This window comes from Chamaea fasciata, unplaced genomic scaffold (assembly GCF_029207755.1).
Source record: "Chamaea fasciata isolate MVZ Bird 193981 ecotype frontalis unplaced genomic scaffold, bChaFas1.0.hap1 SCAF_25, whole genome shotgun sequence".
NCBI lineage: Eukaryota > Metazoa > Chordata > Aves > Passeriformes > Sylviidae > Chamaea > Chamaea fasciata.
The window spans coordinates 6,384,955-6,406,515 of NW_027094110.1; the positions used below are offsets into that span (position 1 = coordinate 6,384,955).

A 21,561-nucleotide genomic window follows, 5' to 3' on the forward strand; every position below is an offset into this window, starting at 1 on the left:
ACAGAAGGAAAACAAGCCATAGGATGAACAAGATTAGATTAACAGCAGTGAACCAATGAGTCACGAAACCACTGTATCGGTTACCAGTGCAAGAGGGAAACCCCAGTCTGGATTTCCTTGTCAATCTGACATTTGCTCCCAGTAATCTCCATCTATAAAGGTGGTATTTCTACTGCCATTGGCTCTGTGCTTGCTGGAAACTCCACACAGAGGAGGAGAGCATTTTTGCCTTACAAATATTATGGTCTAAGCAATGGGAGGAAATATCAACATCCTGTTTTAGAGATGGAGAGCCAAGGTGGAAATGGCAACTGCAGGTAGGCACCTTCTAAACTTACTAGAAAGGCACAGAGGTGACATGGACACTTCCAATATAATCCATCTTCTGCTCAAGCGGATTCCAAGAATATCAGTTATATCTGACCCACAAGGTGCCCATTTCTCTGCACTGACTATAAAGGGAAGCAGGAACGAGGTCCGGAGACAGACACAAGAGGGATGGATCCCTCCCAAAGGACTGATTCGTTCAACAACATAACGAGACGATTGCGGCAGTTCAGCACTAAATCCAGGGTGTCTGATTATGCACCAGTGCAGTGAGCACAATTCCACTTTCTTCCCCCTTGCCTTAAAGTTCACAATGTCAGGGAGCCACCAAAAGATCTCCAGTCCTCAGTGAGGGGAATACCAGATCTTCACACCAAGAATACCCAGACAAAGTCCTGGACACCCAACCCAGGGAACAGCATAGCCACTGCCTGGGACCACGGGGCCTGTGGAGCCCAGAGCTGCCAGTCCTACCTTGGACGATCCTGAGACCAGCAGAGCATGAGGCCTCTCCATAGGCATTGACAGCAGAGCAGCGATACAAATCACTGTCATCCAGAACCAGGTTCTTGATCTTCAAAGGGAGAGCACAGAAAATGCTCACAGAAAGGGCTGGGGCTCAGTTCATTTTCAGCTTCTCATAAAGCAGCTACTCAATGGCACCTCAGGGCTTCTTCTGTTACCAGAAGTGCTCTAAAAAGCTTTGTTTGCTTATCTTTGTGTTATCTCAGAGCTGGGAACGTGTGGAATCATGGAATATCCTGAGTTTGAAGGGATCCACAGGATCATCCAGTCCAGCTCCTAGTCAGGACTCTCCCAACAATCCCACCCTGTGCCTGAGAGCACTGTCCAAACACTCCTGGAGCTCTGGCAGCCTTGGGGCCGTGCCCATTTCCTGGGAAGCCTGGGCCCAGCACCCTCTGGGGGAAGAACCTTTCCCTGATATCCATCCTAAACCTCCCCTGGCACAGCTCCAGCCCTTCCCTGGGGTCCTGTCCCTGCTCACACAGAGAGCAGAGATTGGAGTTACCTCTCTGCTTCCCCTCATCCCACTGCAGGTTTTTCTTGTCCATTTCTCTCAGTTTCACAAGTCCTTTCTGAAATATTTGACCTTTACCTGCAGAATGAATTCATTTGTAGCACTATTGAAGGACATTTCATATTTGGCAGGATCATCCATTCCTTTTAGTGTACGTGACCATTTCACCTCAGGGGCTGGGACACCTTTGACCACAGCTTTGAAAACGGCATTTTTACCTTTGAAAAGAGACAAGAATTTAGTTATTTAAGACAGGCTTGAACAGGAGGACTCTCAGGCCCGGCCCCTTATTTTATCAAGAATGATGCCCAGAGTGAGTAATTTTTTGTTATTTTATGCAGAAACGTTCTTCAAAAATAACAATAACATCTTCTTTTGCACATCAATAATTCAGGTTTTGTCTGTATTCAGTCATAAAAGGCCTTTAAAATGTGGCAATTATCTGCCAGGTGTGGCTGCTGACATCTCTGATCATCACTGAAATCAGAAGCCTGACAGCAAGTTGAACCCAGCCTTGCTTTTTACCCATAAAATGTCCAAATCCCTTCTCATCACACATGTTCTCGATCAAATCCCACTGTTTCTCCAGTCTTTAACTGGCACCACCTCGCACTACAAACCCACCAGGCTCTGCTGTTTGAAGAGACAAGGGAGGGAGAAGGGGGTTCCTCTCCTTTATCCCTGCGCCCCAGGAACCTGAGTACTCTGCAGCCCACCACAGAAATCTCCAACAGCTTTCCCACTGCCCAGTACAAACCTCTTCTCCAAAAGGCTCCAAAACCACAGGGAACACTGGGAAACAAGTCAGAGAAGTGACTTGTGTGGGTGATTGGGAATAGAAATGGAGGTGAGTTATCCATAGAAACACCTCAGGGTGAAAATGATCACACTCTCTTATTCTTTAATGCTCTTGGTCTTCAGGTGACCAACACTGTTAAAGATTCTCCCTGGAAAGTCTGGCAATATTTCTCACACCTTTCTACAGTCACCACTACCAAACTCATTTGATGGAACAAGTTCCTGCCAACAGATCCTTATCAAAAGGCCTTTTCCAGCCTTTGAGACTGCAGTACTACCTGGTATTAAAGACTGATTCCAGTTGATTATGCCTGTGTTACATTTTAGCCACTTTGGCTGCACTTTCCCATGCTTGCTATCTGTCACAGGCCACCCAGCCAGGAGAATCAACTCAGCCATGCACTGAACACAGTTGGGGTGATGATGACAGAATTAAAGGCCCTCATGGTGTCTCTGCACAGACACAGAACTAGTGACCAACCTGAATGCACAAACAGTTTTTGTGGGAACTGCAAAGAACCTGTTGAAAAGTAAGTAATTTGGAAAATTTGCACAGGTGAAAATTTAGACAGATGAAAACTTAGCCAGGAGCCTTGGGTAGTGCCTGAAACATGCAGGTGGAGGAGGAGGAAGAGGGGCAGGTTCCACTAGAGGCCACTGTGCTCCTTCATGAAACCTCAGTGGCTCCTGGAAATCCACAGGTGAGCGTGCAACACCGAAATCCAAGCTGCTGGTTCAGTCCTGGCAGGGAAGAGGAGCTACACGATGTTCTCAGGTACTCCACACCAACCAAAAAGAAAAAAGGTGCAGAGATACCTCTGGGAGGCTCTTCATTGATTGCAGTTCTTGGCTCATCAGCTGCCTGATCTTGCTCTGTGCAAGATCCTTATGTTGTTCCTTTACAGAATCATCACAGAACCGTGGAATGGCCTGGGTAGGAGAGACCTCAAAGTCCATCTCATTCCACCCCCTGCCATGGGCAGGGAGACCTTCCCTGCCCTGTCCAGCCTGGTCTTGGGCACTTCCAGGCTTGAAACAGCCCCAGCTTCTCTGGGCAACCTGTACCAGAGCCTCACCACCCTCACAGGGAAGAATTCCTTCCCAATATCCCATCTAACCCTGCCCTCTGGCAGTGGGAAGCCATTCCCCTTGTCCTGGCACTCCAGGCCCTTGCCCTGGAGCCCTTTTAGGCACTGGAAGGCTGCTACAGCCTAAACAGCACCTGCAGTCAGTGTATCCTACTTTAAAAAGCAGCTGATTTTAGTGCTGAACACAAATTCTTTCAACAGAAAAACAAAAAAAAACCCCAACTTTTTCAGTGTGTCTAATCTTTTGCTGCAAAATCCTTACTGTGAGAGCTTCCTGCAGAATTCATGGGATTTGCTGTACACATAAGAGCCAGATGTTGGTTTTGCATACACATAGTGACAACTGAGGAGACCTTAGTGAGTACTGAAGGAATTGTCATCAGTGTAACAAAGACTTTGGTTGCACAACACTTTTTTTGTGATCGTGTCAAATCACTTTAGAAACTCGCTTGATTTAATCATGATAACTTTTTCATGTAGGTGGGACATGGAGTCAAACCTCCAGATGTGTGGCTTTGCCTGTTTATCAAGAGTCTCACCTTCCTGCAGTGTCAGAGTGAGTGGCTTCTTCTCAAAATCAGGTGTACTGCATCCTTGTGGAACGTCATTCACAAACTGAGTGATAACAACTCCTGGGATAGAAGACTTCTTGAAGATTTTTACTAGAAAGGCAAGAACAAAATGCGTTCAATTGACATGTTTGTCCTTCAGAAAGCATCTCTCAGTCTGCATTGCCTCCTGCAGAGCAATAACTGCTCCTGCTCAGCTCCTCTTGGACCACAAAGGTCCCACCCATTCCAGTGCCACAGGCTGTACACACGTCCCAAGGCTTGGGCATCAAGGTCTGGGATTTTGTGGTGGCTTTGCCAAAGTTGTGTTCAAGTGGGAAATTCTGCAATCAAAGTCTTAATCCAGGACCACCTGAACTCACAGCTCCAGCAACAGTTTGAACAGGGAAAGCTTTGCATCAGTTCTTGTTCCAAATAAAAAATCTGTCACAAGAAAGGACCTGCTGCCAAGTCAGAGCATGGTGGGTCAGCCCCTGACGTCTCCAAGGTAGAGAAGCAAGCTGGGCTTATTCCCAGGGGTTCCCCAGAGCTGTGTCTGTTCTCTCACCTGTCTGATGGCTGCTCATGATGCTCTGCTCAGTTTTCTGGGGTCAGCACAAACAGATTACAAGTTCTCCTTTGAAAAAGACAAATAATTTCATTATTTACAGTTTGCAAGGGAAAGGACAGACCTTAACACTGCTCCCTTTAGTGACAGAGTTTGCCCTTCCTCACTTGCCACATCCTTGCAGCCAAGTAGAGACAGATCTGCCAATCAGCCTGTCATGCCCAACACAACCAGGGTATGAGGATGATTAGCAGGGCTGAATGGAAAATGTACACATCCAGTGGCATCCCTCTGTGTCACCTGGCTTTCCTCTAAAGACCTCTTCTCCTGTTTCAGGCAAATATTCACCACATGGCACTCACGTGGTGGGTTCTGATGGATGGCAAGAGCAGTTGCTGAGAAGAAAACCACAGAGATGGATGTCTAAACTGGGGCATGGAGCAGAGGTACATCCTGATCTCATCTAGCTTGGTTAAATTAGCAACAGACCTGAGAGCAGACGAGAAGCCTTTAGAAGGGAATGGAGAAGTGTGAGCTTGTCATTAAGGAGTTATTGTTATGGATCACTCAGGGGACCTTCTGCCAAAGGAGTCTCTTTCCCTGTATTTTAAATTGGACAATGTGTAATGTAACACATCCCTGCCTTGCAGCAAGCTGGGAAAGCAGATTCTCTGTCATGTGAGAGATGCTCAGGAACTATAGAGTTACTGCAGCTCTGAAAGAGCAATTAGATTGGATTGCCTGTGGCATTAGTTCTGCATTATCTCTGTTTAGCCTCTGCACTCCTTCAGTCAACAGAGGGACATAGGAACATGAAACATCCATCAGTTTTGAAAGGCACAGGGACTTTGGGAGCACACCTACACCAGGCATTGATCCAGCTGAGCTCTGTCACCTGGCACCTGATGAAAACACAGGGGATAACCCCAACATATCCTTGGGATACATTCAACTCTGAGCTGCATTATCTGGGTGAGAACTGGTTTCAGCTAAAGGTAATAGACAACTTAGTGAACAAAAATAATTTGTGCTGGATATCCCATAGCCATGCCAAAGAGAGTGTCACTCACAGTACTTCTGGGTCAGCTTCTGAACCAAAATTTTTTTTGCCATTACTCAGCAGCTGCAAAGAGCCACAGACACCTTCCTAACAAAAAATCACTGGCTCCAGTTTGTCCTTACCACAAATCTCTTTTTGGGGCTCTGCACACTCTCCAAATTTCAGCAATAATTGACATCTCTGTGAGCCTCCCTGGCCTCCATGGAAATGCACTGAGACAGGAGCACTGAGAAATGGGAGAGGGCTGTGCGAGCACCAGCCAAGCCCTCTCTCCTGTCCCCTCCTGGCCTGATCTGGGTGACCTCTGCTGCTCCCACTACAAGGGGTTTGCATTTCATCTATGTGCTGCTAGTCTGGCACGTCACACGGTTACTTCTGTAAACCCTTGGGAGTTGTCTTAAAACTTGAAGGGAATGAGGAGCTTATGGGAAGGAAAAGACACAAAACTGAACTGAAAAGAAGCTGATTCCAGGGCACCCTGTCCTGCCCCAGGCAGGGCATTGCACAGTGAATGGTTGAGATTTTGAGAGGCTCTTGATCACTCTCTTATGGATTTAATTTGTCCTCCACAGTACTGAACCCTATTAACAACAAACATAATCCCCTATTGCCTCTTGTATCTTCCTAAACATGTCACCACTCCTGGAGCTGGAATGCCTGATGCTTACAACACTCACCAAACAGGATGACCTGACACCAGCTTGCAGCAGCTTTCCTCTAAGCTCTGTTTATGTTACACTTGCATTTATTTTTTCCTGCTCCTGACTCCTTTCCTCTATGCTGGGCAGTGGTGAGGAGCAGCTACCCTGAAACAGCAACGTGGTCCAAACTCAGCTCCAAAGCCTTTCCTTACATCTCCGAATGTTTCATGTCAGAACGTTTCATTCTCAGCCTGGTGTGACAGTGGACATGTGTTACCCTAACTAGAAACTACTGAGAGAGGGCTAAATTCAAATCTAGTTTGGTAAAACCGCCAAATACAGACAATATTTGCACAGGCAGTAAGAGGCTTCATCTCTCAGTGCACAACATGCACTATGTATAAACTGCTGAGTTTACAAAGTCTTAAAGATTTTAGAAATTCACTTGGATTAAAAATAAGCTCCTGTAAGTCCTTAAACTCCTGTGAATTCCTGACTTCAGGAGAATGAGAAGGAAACGTGTAATGCCAAACATTCATTGCAGGGTTAAAATGACAGTGCTGGATGTGAAGGGAACATTCCTTCAGTGCAATGAATCCAACCACGTTGCATTTCCAGTGTCTTGTGTATTAAATAAGGACCAGAAAATAACACCCTGGTTGGCACAGTCATTAAACCCTACCCCTGCTTACTTTTAAAACTTTTATTCCCTTGTTACATGAATGACCGTGGTTTTGTTCTGACTCCAGTTCAATCTAGAAAAAGAAATCACAGAATTTGTAAAATGAGACAGCAAAATCTTTCCAAAAATTGCTATAGTGTAATTCATATCTTCACTCACAAGCGCTTGAAGAATTGGTGTCCACGTGAGGAGGATTTACTCAATGGAACAAATGCTTCCAAGAGGGAGTCACCCCTCCCCAGGTGAATGCTGCTGACTAACACCCCCCGCACAACGGGGTGACACTGGAAGCAGCTCAAGACTCTCACTCCTCTGTAAAACACATCCCTGTCATGCATTAGCCCTGTTCAAGTATCTGGTTGGCAATTTCTCATTCCAGGCAGAAGTGTGTCTGCTTTGCAGCTCCAGGGACATCCCCACTGGAGACAGAGGAAAAGCTTCCATGGCTTTGAGCACAGAGCTGGAGCAAGCCCTTGGCCACTGACAACATTTTTAACGTCCTAAAATAAAGCAGCAAGCCTGGCAGGGTGGGAGGGTGCCCTTCATCCTGTATGTTCATCAATCTGTCTGGATGAGACACAGCAAGAGACCGTTCCCTGTGAGCCTGACTGGACACCAGTGCTGGGGCCATAAATCAGCTGAGTGAATAAGCAAAACATTTGAGAGTCAGAGGATTTGTAGGTCTTGGGGGTGTCACAGGGTGTTATTTATGGGCTTCAGACAGTGCAATACACAGACAAGATGTGACATAATTGCTGGCAGACGGGTGAGCAAAATTAGCCAAACCTGTAGGGAAGTGAGACGCAGCGAGTGAGTGGTTCATGGGGAGGGGAGGGATGCAGAGGCTCAGGATGTGCCACGAGCATTGCACAAGCACAGACACAGCGGGGACAAAAACATTAGCACAGACTTAAACCAGTAAAGTAATCAGCAACAGAGGAAGCATTCTCTTTCATAGGAGCACGAATCACGGAATATGCTGAGCTGGAAGGGACCCACAGGGACCATCTAGTCCAGCTCCTGGCCCTGCACAGACACCTCAACAATCCCACCCTGTGCCTGAGAGCATTTTCCAAATGCTCCTGGAGCTCTGGCAGCCTTGGGGCCGTGCCCATTCCCTGGGGAGCCTGTTCAGAGCCCCAGCACCCTCTGGGGGAAGAACCTTTCCCTGATATCCATCCTAACCCTCCCCTGACAAAGCTTTTCCCTTTGTAATTCTCTTTGAATTTCTCTTTGTAAATCAAGAAAATCAGGGCAGTCCTGACACAGAAAATGTTCTAAACAAAATACCAAATTGTGAGCTCAGTCAAATTCTAGCTGTGCTTTACCCCAGAGATCCAGATCCTCAGTGAGTATATTTCACCCAAAATTTCTCTTTTAGCTTTGGGTTGGCTTTCTGTGATTTTTTGTTAACTTGAAGTAATCTTTTGAGCTTGAGCATTCCCACTTCAGATGAATCTTAAAGGAAAATTTCAAATGCTTTGGTTAGAACCACAAAACTGAAGGCAAACAAACTACAGAAGGGAAACTTCATGAAAACTTCCGAGCAGGTCACAGAGGGGGAACATCACAAGCTCTCCAGTGATGAATGGAGGTCTTGTGTAGAGTGGGGGGGAATGCCCAAGGATCAGATTTTGTGTGACTTATCCCTTTGGTAAATCTACACCTGACCTGATCTTCTCCTCTGCCCCAGGGATTATGAACATGACCTAAGTGCTTGCTCAGGATCCACAGGCACACAAACTAGATACCCTGTACCCATTTATGTATGAAAGTGGCACTGATACCAAAGGCCAAGAGGAGACACACAGCATCCCTATTTTCTAAGGGAGCAAAAGCCATTAAGCCCCACCAGTGAGCAGGACAGTGAATCCATGTCCCTTTGGAGCAGCAGGGATGGGATGGCAGCATGAGAACCAGTCTGTGCCTGTCCATGGCCACAACACCCCCACAGATTTTTCATAACAGAAACAGACTTAGATACAGGCAATAGATTTACAGCTAGTATCACAGAGCAAACACAACAGTGTCTCACTGCCAGGAAGGAAAGAAAGCATATCCCTACTCACTGCCCAGGATGAAAACCCTTAGGAACCCCAGTGTACCTGTGCCACAAGTCCCCTGCCAGCTCCAAGGGACAATGACAGCAGATCTTCAACAGCCTGGCATCTTCCCAGGGAAATCAGTATACCCTACAGGAGCCAAACACTTCAGGAACCCACTACTCCCAGAACATTTACAACCATTTCCAGGCCTACTGCAACACAAAACCACGTTCAGTGTGACAACAAAGGTGTCACTTCCCACTCCCAGCTCTGCATCACCCCCACCAAATCGGTGGTGGCATGGCCAAACTCACCACTCTACAGGCTGAGCTTCTGAGATGATCCTCTGGAAGTTACTTCTGCATCCCCGGGCCCACAGTGCCTTTGTTCACTCAGAGCACAGAGCTCTTCATAGCTGTCTAGCGGGTCCCCTGCTCCCAGATATCAGTGACCTGTGGGAAGGAAGATTAGGCCCCTCAGCAGTCTGGTGTAAATGTCACTAAATGGCAAAAGAAACAGCAATCTGTTGTCCCCCCCCACCTCTCCACTCTCACAGAAGGTGAGGCTGTGCCCAGGAGCTGCCGGGAGTCTCCACACTGAGCTGAAGCAGCCCAGGGGCTCATTATAGCCCCACACTGCCCCAGCCCAGGGGAGGTGCCCTGGAGCCCTTGGCAGGGCCGGCCACAGCCCGGGCCAGCCTGGCCAGATGCGACCATCAGTCAAGGCCACACTGCATCTCCCATGCGAGACCTTGTGCCTCAAAGAAGGACAAACACTTGTGCAGACCCAAGGAAAGGACAGGCTGTGTACCAGGTTACGTAGGACACACCAGTAGACAGGTTCTCAGAGGCCACAAGTCCTTAAGATTTCACAATTCCTTAGCGGAGAACTAATACCAGTGGATTATTGCATCTGTATGTGGGGCAACCATGCCTTGGGCTTGGCCCTCAGCAGAAGAGTCCCTCAGTCTGTGCTATTCCAAGAGGCCTGAAAGAAAACCAGTTGCTCTAGAAGAGCTTCACTGTTACAGCCAAAAGACGTACCTCAGTTTGCTCCTTTCCTTCCAACACAGACACAGGTTGATCCCTTTCCCACGAGCAGCAAACAAGGCCACTTATTCCAGAAGTGGGAGGTTCCCTGCCCATGGCAGGGAGTTTGAATTAGATGGTCTTAAAGTTCTCTTCCAACCCAAACCAAAGCACCTTGGGATCTCTGATTTCCATGGACAGGCTTATCCCAGAAGTACAAGTTCAGTGCACCGTGACCCCAAATCTTTTGATTCTGGTCTGCTCTTGCAGACCTTGTAAACCCTCCTTCCTCTGCTCAGAAAGCACCCCTAAAGCAGAGGGGCCTTTGCTTGGCTCCTGATGCTCACAGAGATGGCCAGTCTGGGACTGCAGGTTCCCTTTTCCCAGCAGCCTGACCTGCAGGCAACAAAACCTGGCTGGCCTGAAGGCTGCTCTCCAGCCTGAGAGCACACAGTCATTGCTTTCCTTTGCTTTGGGGGAGTAAATTCATATTAAATCTCATGCTCAATTGGAGAGGAAGGGCTGGCTCCAGAAGGTGGCAAGAGAAGTGTTTTCACTGTGACAGCCATGGTTCACAGGCTGTCTGGGCTGGCAGATCCAGCAGAAGACTTTCCTCTGGTTTCCTACGAGAAGATGATAGTTTTAAAATCTGAGGCTAATGGAAAGGGAACACACAGAAAACCCTTGGTGCCACAGCTTAGACTCCTGTTAGATTGAATCAAGACAGCACAACCACAAAGAACACCATTTTCACTTGTCTGAGAAAGAAGATTCTCACCCAGGTATCACAAACCCTTGCAGGGCTGGGAATCACTATTTCAACCAACAACTTAAAAGATGAATGTGAAAGATGAATTCTGGAGTAATTTTCTTCATTCCTTCTTTTTATTGACCATTGTTGGTGGTGACAGTATTTAAACCTACCCAGTTCATGAGAAAAGCATCTCAACAGAGGAAAATGGAATTGCTCAAACTGATGCCTGGACTAAGATCCTTCTGTTCTACATCCCCTGTTACCTTTGCAGTGATATAAAAGTATAAAGTAGAAGCAATTATAAAGTAAAATTTAAACCATTTGAAAGTTGAGTTGGCAAGAAAAAAAGCCAACAATGACCTGGGAAATCTGGACTGCTGCTGGAAAATCCTCTTGGTAGCAGCCACTGTTTTCTAGCAATGTGGGACTCCCACAGCATTTTCATCTGCTTTGGACAATGATCATCCCAAAGATGCTCCCTCAGACATCAGTCCTGCTGGTCCAGGACAGCAGTTTGTGGTTTTGCTGCCTGGATGTTGTACCTTTAATAAACCCCATTGCCAGACAAGTCTCTAAAGAGAGTAAGATTTTGGGTATGCTCCCACAGGAAGCATTTACCTGCCTCGACTGAAACCTGAATTCAGCTCTCCTCAGCTGCAGCAGGAGCAGAGTTATCCCAGGGGGCCCTGAGCTATCCAGAGCCACAGGGATTTCTGCTGTTCCTCTTCCCATGTGCTCTCCCATTCCAGGCATTTGCTCCCCACAGAAAAGTGCCAATGGTATTTAGTCTCCAAATACATTTAGCTGTTGGGTCTCAATAACTGAGGAATTCCTAATTAGACAGACAGCGGAGTCTAACAAGTCTCAGGAGAGCCACAACTTCTCCTGCTCCACTGATCCCACAAACCTGATCATGCTTTGCCTCATTTCCAGCCCTGGTTTTACAGTTTTCTTGGGGCCTCTCTTCCAGAGGGACTGATAATTTAAAACCATCTGCAACAGAGCAACCTCCTCCAAGAGCTTGACCTTCTTCCATTTCACAGCTTGTTTTCCACCCGCCCACCCAAGGCCCTGTTAACCCATGTGTGCCAGGGCTGAGCCACCACGTGCCCCTGGGAGCCTGCAGAATGTCACAGCAAGGCCAGGACGCTCAGTGGGCACAGCTTTCCCTGCAGAGGGGACGCGGTTTTCCCTGGACAAAAGTCCATTTGTCTAAGGAAGGGCAGTGCAGAAATGTCAAGAGGCAAGCGCTGTAAGGACAGTTATTTCAGGTTGAATTTAAAACTCTGTTTTAACTGGAAACAATACTCTTCCAACGTTTTGCTTTCCCTGTAATTCTCTTCTTGGAATACTGGTGTCAAGTCTTCCTGCTCCGACCAGTGACAACTGGCACTGCTCTTCCTACAGACTTTGGCACCCACATGGCTCAGAAAGGGCAAGAACTCAAGAAACCAAGACTTGGCAGGTCCAAAACCCTGTCTGGATTTTCAGTCCATAAACAAATGGCCAAGATCAAAAACCAGGCCAAGACACCCCATATCCCTGCAGCCTGGTGGACAGTCCTGACCATGCTAAGGGTGGAGGTGGTGGCAGGAAGGCTTCTTTGGGGCAGAAATATTCACAAATGAAATGGGTGAAGATGTGCAAAACTCAGTAGTCGTGTTCCAAGTTCATACTGACATAACAGCAATGAGAATCCCATAAACACTATACAAGAAAATGGGCATGGAATATGGAAAAAAGCCCCAAATTTAGTGAAAATTACAGGCGTTGGCAGCCCTCCAACCACCCAACACACTACACCAAAGCAGGTGGGTTCAGCAGTGCTGGTTATGCTGGTCATGAGTGAGTGCGTGCAGGGATATTGTCTGTTCAGACTAGGCCAGGGGCCAGCTGGGTGACAGAAGAGCATTTTGGTTTTCCCAGGAGAACGTCCTGCACCAGGATGAGGAACAGTCACACCATGCATGTGAGTGAGTCTTCCATACCCACAACATTTGAATTTAAGTAAATGTGACGTTCCAATTACTGAGTATTGCCGCTCTTTTCAGTGGGAGATGCCCATTCCCATTCCAGTCCCTCAACACCAGTTCATCCACATTGCAGAGTCCAGAAGAAATTGAAGGGACTTGTTTTAGGCTCGAACCTGTGGTTATTTTCCCTCCTCACCTGAGGTGCCGGTGTGTCCCTCTGTCACCTGGAAGCTGAGGGCTGCTGTCATTGCACACAGAGTCAGGGTGAGACCCACAGCAGCTCACTGAACTTTCACACAACACAAGGAGATCAGAGCTTGGCTCTGATGGTAATGACTGCAAGAGGCACCAGTGTTCTGCTTTTACAGTGCAGATCAGCTCCCTCATCCCCACACTACACAGAATTCCTTCTGTTCTCTTGCTCAGTTCTCTTCTCACTGGTTTAGTGTTTGCATCCATGGCTGACTGAAGGGGTTTGCTAGCACAGTCTAGGATTTAGTCAGTCTGGCTGCCTATAAACCCAACATTCCCACTTTTCCCAGTAACAGCTGCTCCCATGATTACCTTCCTTGCATGTTCCAATCCCGGGGCTGGGATTTACTTACCATTTTCCATTCACAAAACAAAATAGTGGGCAACAGACATTTAATAAGGACTCACCAAATAGGTGATTAAACACCAGCTTATTACTGGACATATCCCTCCACCAGGACTTTCTACCCGCCTTGAGACACTGAAAAAACCAAGGGTTTAAGCCCCTCTGGGCTTTAATGAATGCAGGGAATGAGGGGGGAATGCCTGTACCACTTCCATTTGACCCTACATGGCCATCAGGCTTTGTTAAAATGTCCCTCTCCAGCTAAAATGAACTGTGTGTGTTGGGAGCAGCTCAGGCATGCAGAGGGTTGATAAAGCTCACTGCAAGCAGTATATTAAACAATAAAATGCAACCAGGGATCGACGGCTTTATCTCAGCTCCCCTCTCTGCCTCAAACCAGAGGCACAGCAAACCCCCCCAGTTCTGAGTTCTTTATATTGTTACAGGATTTATTGTGCCCCAACCTGCAAGTGGTGGCAGATGAAACAAGCCCCAACATGGCCTGACCAGCTGTTTTAATGTTTCCTTCCCTGAAGTGCTGGAAAGTTTGACAGTGAAATAAATGGTAAGAAATTCTCTCTGGAACTTCAAGAGGCCACAGCATGTGCCACCTTCCCACTACCTGTGCCGGCACCCGTGAATGTCTGGCACCTACAGAGGTGCCAGGGGATTCCCATTTCTGGGAATGCTGCCCCATTCCTTCTGAAGTTTGTTCACCGTCAGACACTCTCTTTACCCAGCACTAAAATATCAGAATTAAGTGTAATCTTGAGACAGAAAATTATGCCAGCATCCAATGGAGAAATAACCAAAATTATAGAATTATAAAATCATAGAATGGTTTAGGTTGGAAGGGACCTTAAAGCTCAGCTCGTTCCACCCCCCACCAAGGGGGGGGGAACATCAGGTTGCTTAGACTCCCCTCCCAAAAAGAGAAATATAGGAAAAAACCCCACAGAAATACAGAAAAACATGATAGTAGAGAAAACCAGAAAAAGAGAGGGCATCTCTCCCCTTTCACCTCCACTTGTTCCATGAATCCTGTGGTTCCTCAGAAGGGTCACCGAGCTCCCCTTTCTGCAAGAATGACGCTCCCAGGGTCTGTACCTCTAACAGGGTCTGTCCCTCGGCGGGCTCTGTCCCTCGGCGGGATGTCCTCCCACCTCTCCTGCCTTGTGCAGGTGGTCACACGGAGCTCAAACACAGCAGAGCTCGCAGCAAACACGTCCGCAGGTCCGGAGCAGGTGCCCGGCACTCACCTGCGGCTGTCCCCCCGGGGGTCCTCTCTAGCCGAGCGCTGTGGCAGCCGCAGCTGCAGCCAGGGCTGGGCTGGGGGGGTCAGTGCGGGTCCCTCCGGGCCGGGCCGGAGCCTCCCCAGCCTCTCCCTCCTGCCGCCTCCTCCGCCGCTGTCCCGGCGCGGTGTCGCCGCGGGCGGGGCCGCCTGTCACCGGGCTAACGAGCCTGCGAGACATCCAGAGCGCTGGGATTTTTATGGGCGCCCGGGCACCTGCCTCCTATTCGTTATCGTTTCCGTCCATTCCAGTAATGGTGCTGAGCAAATTTGAGATGAACGTAATTCTTCAGCATTTCACAAGTCAGTGGGACGGTGCTTTGTCTGTGGATTGCGTTTCCTTTTCGCAGCAACTTGTTACAGACTTCGACGCAACTGAAGGGCTCTCCGTGTTTTAAAGGAAACTGGAGTTCAACTGGTTTGAATCCCATTCCAGGAATAAGTAGGGTCCCTAACAGAACAGGAAAATTGAATTTCAGATAAAAGTGAGTGGCCAAGCATGGTTAAAGATGAGACTTCTTCACATACACTCCTTTTTAAGAAAACTCTTTGAAACGTCGGATTTGTAAGGGACGGACAGAGCCCTTCAGAGCAGCAGTTCACAGTGTCAAAGTGAATTTATCTCACAGTGTTAATATGAATTTGTAGCACACACTGAGCAGTCTGAGCCTGCACTCCTGTTACACAGCCAAGAGCAGCTGCTGTTACCTACAGTCCTTTGTGCACCTTTGGAAAAAAACCTACTTTAACAGGGAATTAGAAACAAAAAGGTCAGGGTGGAAATGCAGATCAGACATCTCAGTAGACTTGTACTAGTAAGGGCTTCCTCTGCTGTGAGAATTTATTCAGAGTCACCTGGAGTGATGGAAATAAGTCTTGAGAAAAACAAGACAGAGGCTCAAAGTAAAAGACCCCAGGCAGGGAATGAAGACGTAATAGACACTGTTTCCTCAGCTTGCAGAGGGCAATGTGCACCCAAGGGTCACCCAAAGGGCTGCAGGTTGCAGGGTTCAGGTGTTTCCTTGCCCTTGTTGCCCATCTCAGGGACAGTCACATGTTGGAAGAATGCCAGTTGCAGTCATTTCAGAGGCTAATGCTTCCAGGTAGACATGAGCACATAAGTGCTTCTAAAAAGCAGATTAGGATAAAGTTCAGCTTTCTCTGTCTTGTCCTCTTCAAGGAAGCCAATGTGCCTGTGCAAGAGGCTGTACCTGGAGCTCTTCCAGCTTCAAAGGTGGGCAAACCCCTGCCCCAGCACGAGACCTGCCTGGATCCACACCAGTCTCAGCCCACACGAGAGGCAAGAACCTAAAGGAAACATAATTTCCAAAGGTTTCGCTTCTATGTGGTGAAAGCAATTCCCCCACACCAGACAATGGGCCTGTCGTGCCCTGGATAAAACTGTACCTCAGGTGTACCACGCCTTCCAAAGCATTCATTGTACAAAGGAACAGCAAAGGCAGGAAGATGAACAAGCAGGACAGAAGGTTTTTCTGTACTTTAGTGTACTTTCCAAACAGGAATATAATTCCCTAATTTTTACTTCAGATTAACCAGATTTTTGAGTTCAGATTCTCAGTCCCTTGATACCACAGAAGCCAGGTGAAATCTGCTCAGGGTTTCCTACCTTGCCCCTCCATAGCTAAACATCCTTCCTGTGGAGGACAGGGCTGGGGCACAAATTCCTGAGCTTGTACTGTAACAGATTTAAGCCTGAAAGTGCAGGTGACACATCCCAAAGGATCACATTTACACACCTTTATGCACCTTCACAGTCAGCAAAACACAGGAGGTCCCATTTAATGTGGTAGAAGAGAACAAACATCTTCAAAAAACAGAGAAGTACTGACAACTCAGGAGATGCTGAAATCATTCTGATAGACTTGAAAATATGTCCCAGTTACAAGACCTTAGCACCCCGAAGGGCAGCCTTATGTAATGTGCTTTACTTAGCAGTTCTCTGACATGGGCCTTCCCAATAAAACAGTGCAAAGATTTGTAAGCCTGGGTATTCCCTTGCCTCTGACAGCCTCATAAAGATTATTTCCTATCAGACATGAGACCGACTCCACTGGAAACCCACCAAACACTCCATCTGAGCTGACCTGAGCATTCCAAATCTAATTTCATCCCAAATCAGCAGGTGGTTATTGGCTGCCTCAAAATGGCATTTGTCAGGAATGAAAATTCTTTGCCAAAATAAGCCATTCAGTGTTATTTATGACATAGACTGATTCTGTTACTCTCCCATGGGATATTATGCTCAAACACTGTTGACTCAGCCTGCCCTGGCCCTCTCCCCCTTTATGTTCAACTGCAGCCATTAAATTGTCTTTTAGAAGCTGCACTGAGGGCACAAAACCCCCTCACTTCTCCATCAAATGAGGACAAAACAGAAATGACCCACTAGTGCATGAAGTCTGAGAACTCTGAGCGTTTGCTGTGACAGACTAAACACAAATCCCCTCTCTGCTCTTCTCAAGCTTTGTGCTCAATGTCGAGTCCCAAAGAAGTGGTTATGGCCACCAGAGGCAGTTGTACACATTGTCACAACTGTCACATCCCAGACAGTCTTCTGACCTCCAGCACACTGAGTGTCCTACACTCAGACACCACAGCATTGTTTGAGATCCAAGCATAAGCTCCACACCAACCCAGGATGCAGCTGGTGGCAGAGCACCTCTCTGAGGGGACAAAGATATATTTCTTATGACATTTGCCATCCCTCAAGCAGTCATCCAGTGTGACACATCACAGTCCCTTCAGATACCTGAGCTTGTACAACTCACTGTCACCTTTAAAGGCCACACTCCTGCAGGGAGCACTGGAAGTTTTGGCTGTGGAGAGGCTGATCCTGTGAAGAACAAGCCCAGCAGCTGAGTGACCTGTCCACAGCCAGGAGCTCAGCACACACATCTTTCCTGAAGTGAAAGATGCTGAAATACAGAAACTCTACCAGGGAAAGTGCATGGTATCCATCCCCTCCATTGCCCTTTCCCAGGGAGGAAAGCCAAACTCCCCTCCCAGCTGTCCTACAGCCTTGGACCAAAGGGCTGGGAGCACATGTGAGGCAGAGAAGTTACTGCAGTATCCAAAAGTACTGGGAGCCTTCCACAGGGTTCAGCTGCAATCAGGATCATTGTCCCCAGAGCTTCTTTATCAAATATTGTTCCTTTCCACCACCTCTCAGCCATCCACACTCCCACCAGATCAATAATCACAGCTTCTGAATAGCAGGGGCATATGGGAATGCTCCAAGAATTCAGTCACTTTAAGATGAACCAATACCTAAACAGCAGAGATAACCAAGCTGGGAGAACCAAGCTGGGTTTCTGATTCATTTCTTCCAGGCTCCTTCAGGTAGAATTAGTCCATACCAGAGGAGAAGTCCTAAGCTGACCTGAGCCAGTCGCAGAGCCAGAGAGGAGCCTGCCCTTGTGAGCCCTGACTGCTCTTGGGGTAACCTGAGCTCCCACCCCAGCACAAACCAGCCCAGATGACACCCAGCAGTGCCCAGCCTACAAGTGCTGCCTTGGGCCCTGGCCCAGGGCAGGTCTGGCATCACCCTGTCACTCTGGCTTGGCTGGCACTTGCAGGATCTCTGATGGTCTTGTGAGGGCTTTGACCACACCATGAAAGTTCTGTCCCCACACAGCCCACGGGAGCCAGGTGTGACCTGTACTGCCACGTGACAGGGACCCAATGTGAGCACTTACTGCTCACTGCCAGGCACAGAGCCAGGCCAGGAACCTCAGCAAGGAAGAGCCTGTAAGAGCTGGGTGTTGGGGATCTGTTCCCATTTCCCCCGGCAGAGGCAGGACAGGAACCTTACTGACCAGGTAAACTCAACCCAGCACCTGAAGTGGGTGAGCAGGGAGGGGATGGTGACAGGTTCCATCAACTGTCCCCACCAACAGTCCTGTGATCATCAAAGGCCAGGGAAGAAGTCAGGTCCAAGATCAGCCTGGGAAGGCCAAAAAACAATTCAGGAAACCCTGAAAACTAGTGCAACTGCAGCAAAGCACAGGAAGGGGGTGAAGTCTCAGGCCTGAGTTTTAGCAGAGCCCCTTGGCCATGGGCAGAGGTGTAAGAAGGGATCCCAAGTGAGGTTGCTGAGGGCAATTAGGCCCTAGTTAGTGCCCTCACAGGCCTATCCATGGATTCCAGGAGAACATTTCTGTGACACATCAGGTCAAGACCCAAGTCTTGCACAACTGGGGCTCTCAGCACTTCAAACCCAGCTCCCTCCCATCCCACTCTGCCTTCTGTAAACTCTCCTGCCCCTGTGGTGGTTCTGCTCTCCTGCTGCTTTCCAGGCCTGCATGGTCTCTATCCCCGCTGCCAGTCTGTGCCCTCAGGAACACTGGTGTGCCCATGTGCCCTCCCTGCCCATGGCTGCAGGAAAAGGCAGGAGCAGAGCCCTGGAAAGAGACAGGGAGCAGGCAGGGAAGGCACCCAGCAATGGATGGACAGTCAAGCAAACAGGGATTTACCTCCCTCTTCCCCCACTCCCCAGCATGTGACAGGAAAAACTACCATTTCATGAATGTGCCCTTCCCTACTTTGGAACTGAAGAGGAAAGTCCTTTTTTATTGTGAGTTTCTGTTGTTCTGATATCCAAACTGAGATGTTGCTCCCTTCCACACTTTCTCAGCCTCTAGAATGAATCTATGAGATCCCACTGTCTTAACTTTCAAAGGCTTTTCAAAGGCAAAACTTTTCCCAAGGAATTTAATCAAAATTCCTGTGCATGTGCAGTGAATTGATCTATGCTGTCCAGCACAAAAGTCCCCATCCAGGTTCATCCCTTCAGGTGCAGCTACTGCCCTGCTTTCACACTAACGCTGACTTTCTAAAGTGTCACAGGCAGCAATCTTTCTGTTTAGGATCAAAGTTGCAGTAAGGAAGATCTCAGAAGTCTCTGCCAAAGTAGTTTCTTGCTAGGGCTGTGCTGTGAAGCTGAACCAGCTGTGAACCCAACCACAGGAGTCTCTTGTTGCCAGTTATTTCTCTGCCCCATGGATGAGCCAAGTCCAGAAATGGAGATGCCCAGGAAGATCATGGTCAGAGGGCCATGTGGCCTGGCCCAGGCAGGAGGAGAAAATGAAGCCACTTCAAGGCTCCTGAAGGTGCAAAACTTCACTTTTCAAGTCACCTCAGTTTGAAACATCCAGACCTAAGAAGTGCTGAGTACCTGGAGCCTTCCCTGACATCACTGGGATCATCTGGATGCACATCTCCCATGCCTGCATGCTTGAAAAACCACTGGGACACATCTTGCTGCTAAGGGGTACCTGTATTTTATCCTGAGTGAATGAAAACATTCTGTGTTCAAATAAATCATCTTCCCCTTCTTAAATGTCTTACACTGAGCAGGCTGATGATCTCGTGTCTGCAGCCCAGTTTACAAACTGCCTCTGGCAGTTTCCAGGAGTTGGTTTTCCTGGATTGCTTTGGTGACCCACAGTCACACACACTCAGTGTTTTCCACCCCCAGGCACGTCCTGCTGTTCCCAGACAGACAGACAGGCAGGCTCTGGGCTGGGGGGGGACACAGTGAGAAGGTCACTTTTCAGGGAGATGGATAGATGGGGAATGGATGGGTGGATGGATAGATCATTGAAAGGAGTAGGATAATGTCAGGGGTGCTGATCCATCCTGGTCAGACTGGGAGAAGGGAGGAAAGGAGGGGTGGGTGTCAGAGAGGGATCCTGTGTCAGAGCTGTGATGGATGAGGGAATTCCATGTTCTGGGTAGGGTGGCTGGAGCACACAGTGCCAGTGCCAGGAGCTGAGCAGGAGGAAACCAAACCCACACAAAGGCCCTGATTAACCCTGCATTGAGACAGACCTGGGCTGCTGCTCTGGGGCAAACTGAAGGGCAAGCAAATTGCCAATAGTTTGGGCATTTCCAAATCCAGCATGTCCTTGTCAATCTCTTGGACTGACAGACTGAGTGTCCGAGGTGGCTGAGGGCTGTATGTGACCATGACAGTGAATGGATCATGCTCTCATTCATGTGCTCTTCAGCTTCATTCACCTTATTTTTCAGGCATCTCTCATTTTACACTCACCACTCACTTCTCTCTTTGCACCCAGCGAGTTCCAGTTTGAAGGTCTAACCAGAGCAAAGTTTCTTTCCCCACAGTGACCACAGAGGGGCTGAGTTGTCCAGGCAGCCCTCAGTGGAGAGGAGAAGGGAAGAAACCTCATGTGTTTATTACCCAAACCAGCTGACCTGTACTCCTCAGTTCCACTACCAGTCTGGACTCCCTTTGGCTCCTCAGGGCAGCTGGGTCACACTGACAGTTGCCCAATCCTTACTGGAAGCAGGAATGCACTGGTGAGATGCTCTCCTGGCCATCCTTCCCACCCCTTTCATGGCAGTATTGAGGGACTTGGATCCCACTCCAAACTGGCAGCAGAGCAGAGGGTGAGCTGCTGATGCAGGAGGGTCAATCCAGCACAGGGAACAAGATTCTCAGCAACCCAGAGGAAAACTCTAAGGAGTTCTAAAAAGCAGGGAGAAATCCAATAAACCATTAACTGCTGCTGCTCACCTTCTGCAAGTGTATGAAGACAAAATTTCTGGGCTTTGTGCATGTTTGTCTTTCAAAGCACAATTTTAGCTCTCTGTCCCATACATCTACACTAAAAATCCAGCTTTCTCTTCCTGGTGTAGTATTTTCCCATCTATCCATCATCTTCTAAGTGACTATCTGATATTCCAGGTGCCTTTCTTCTCCCTGTTCTCCCTCTTTATTTATCCTGCTGGACAGTTTGTGTCTCCTTTGTAGCTTATGAACATACACCTCATTGATAAGGGCATCGAGATCTGCAGTTTGTCTTCTCTGGAATGGTTCTGGCCTCCTTCCTGACTCTCTAGGTATGCCTGCAAAAATAGCACAAGTGCATCGCTCACTGCTGACCACAGCCTTGAGAAATAAACTTCTTTAAACAACAAGCCACAGCCATCTGCGGCAGAAGCCAAGACTCACTGGCCTTGCCACATGCCACAAAGGTCACCAGCCCAAAACTGCCCCAGCAGACAGAACAGAATGCCAGAAGCAAAGGACATATAAATCTAATGACTATCAGCTTAACTATGTCAGCTGATTGCTG

The 21,561-nt window shown here is 48.2% G+C and overlaps 1 protein-coding gene across 3 annotated transcripts in view; it reads right to left on the reverse strand.

The window, feature by feature from the left end:
• IGFN1 (immunoglobulin like and fibronectin type III domain containing 1) overlaps positions 1-14,508 on the reverse strand; it is a 37,411-nt gene extending 22,903 nt beyond the window's left edge. The window contains exons 1-6 of one of the 3 annotated variants that reach the window (XM_066203764.1): positions 14,409-14,508; positions 9,111-9,248; positions 4,369-4,437; positions 3,792-3,914; positions 1,445-1,584; positions 802-901 (exon numbers count right to left, since the gene is read on the reverse strand). In XM_066203764.1, coding sequence (XP_066059861.1) covers positions 802-901; positions 1,445-1,584; positions 3,792-3,914; positions 4,369-4,387 — 382 coding nt within the window. In that variant the 5' untranslated portion in view covers positions 4,388-4,437; positions 9,111-9,248; positions 14,409-14,508. Of the gene's footprint in view, positions 1-801; positions 902-1,444; positions 1,585-3,791; positions 3,915-4,368; positions 4,438-9,110; positions 9,249-14,170; positions 14,337-14,408 lie in introns of those variants that run through there. The other 2 variants (XM_066203762.1, XM_066203763.1) reach the window with 2 other exon arrangements.
• Positions 14,509-21,561: the final 7,053 nt, after the last annotated feature.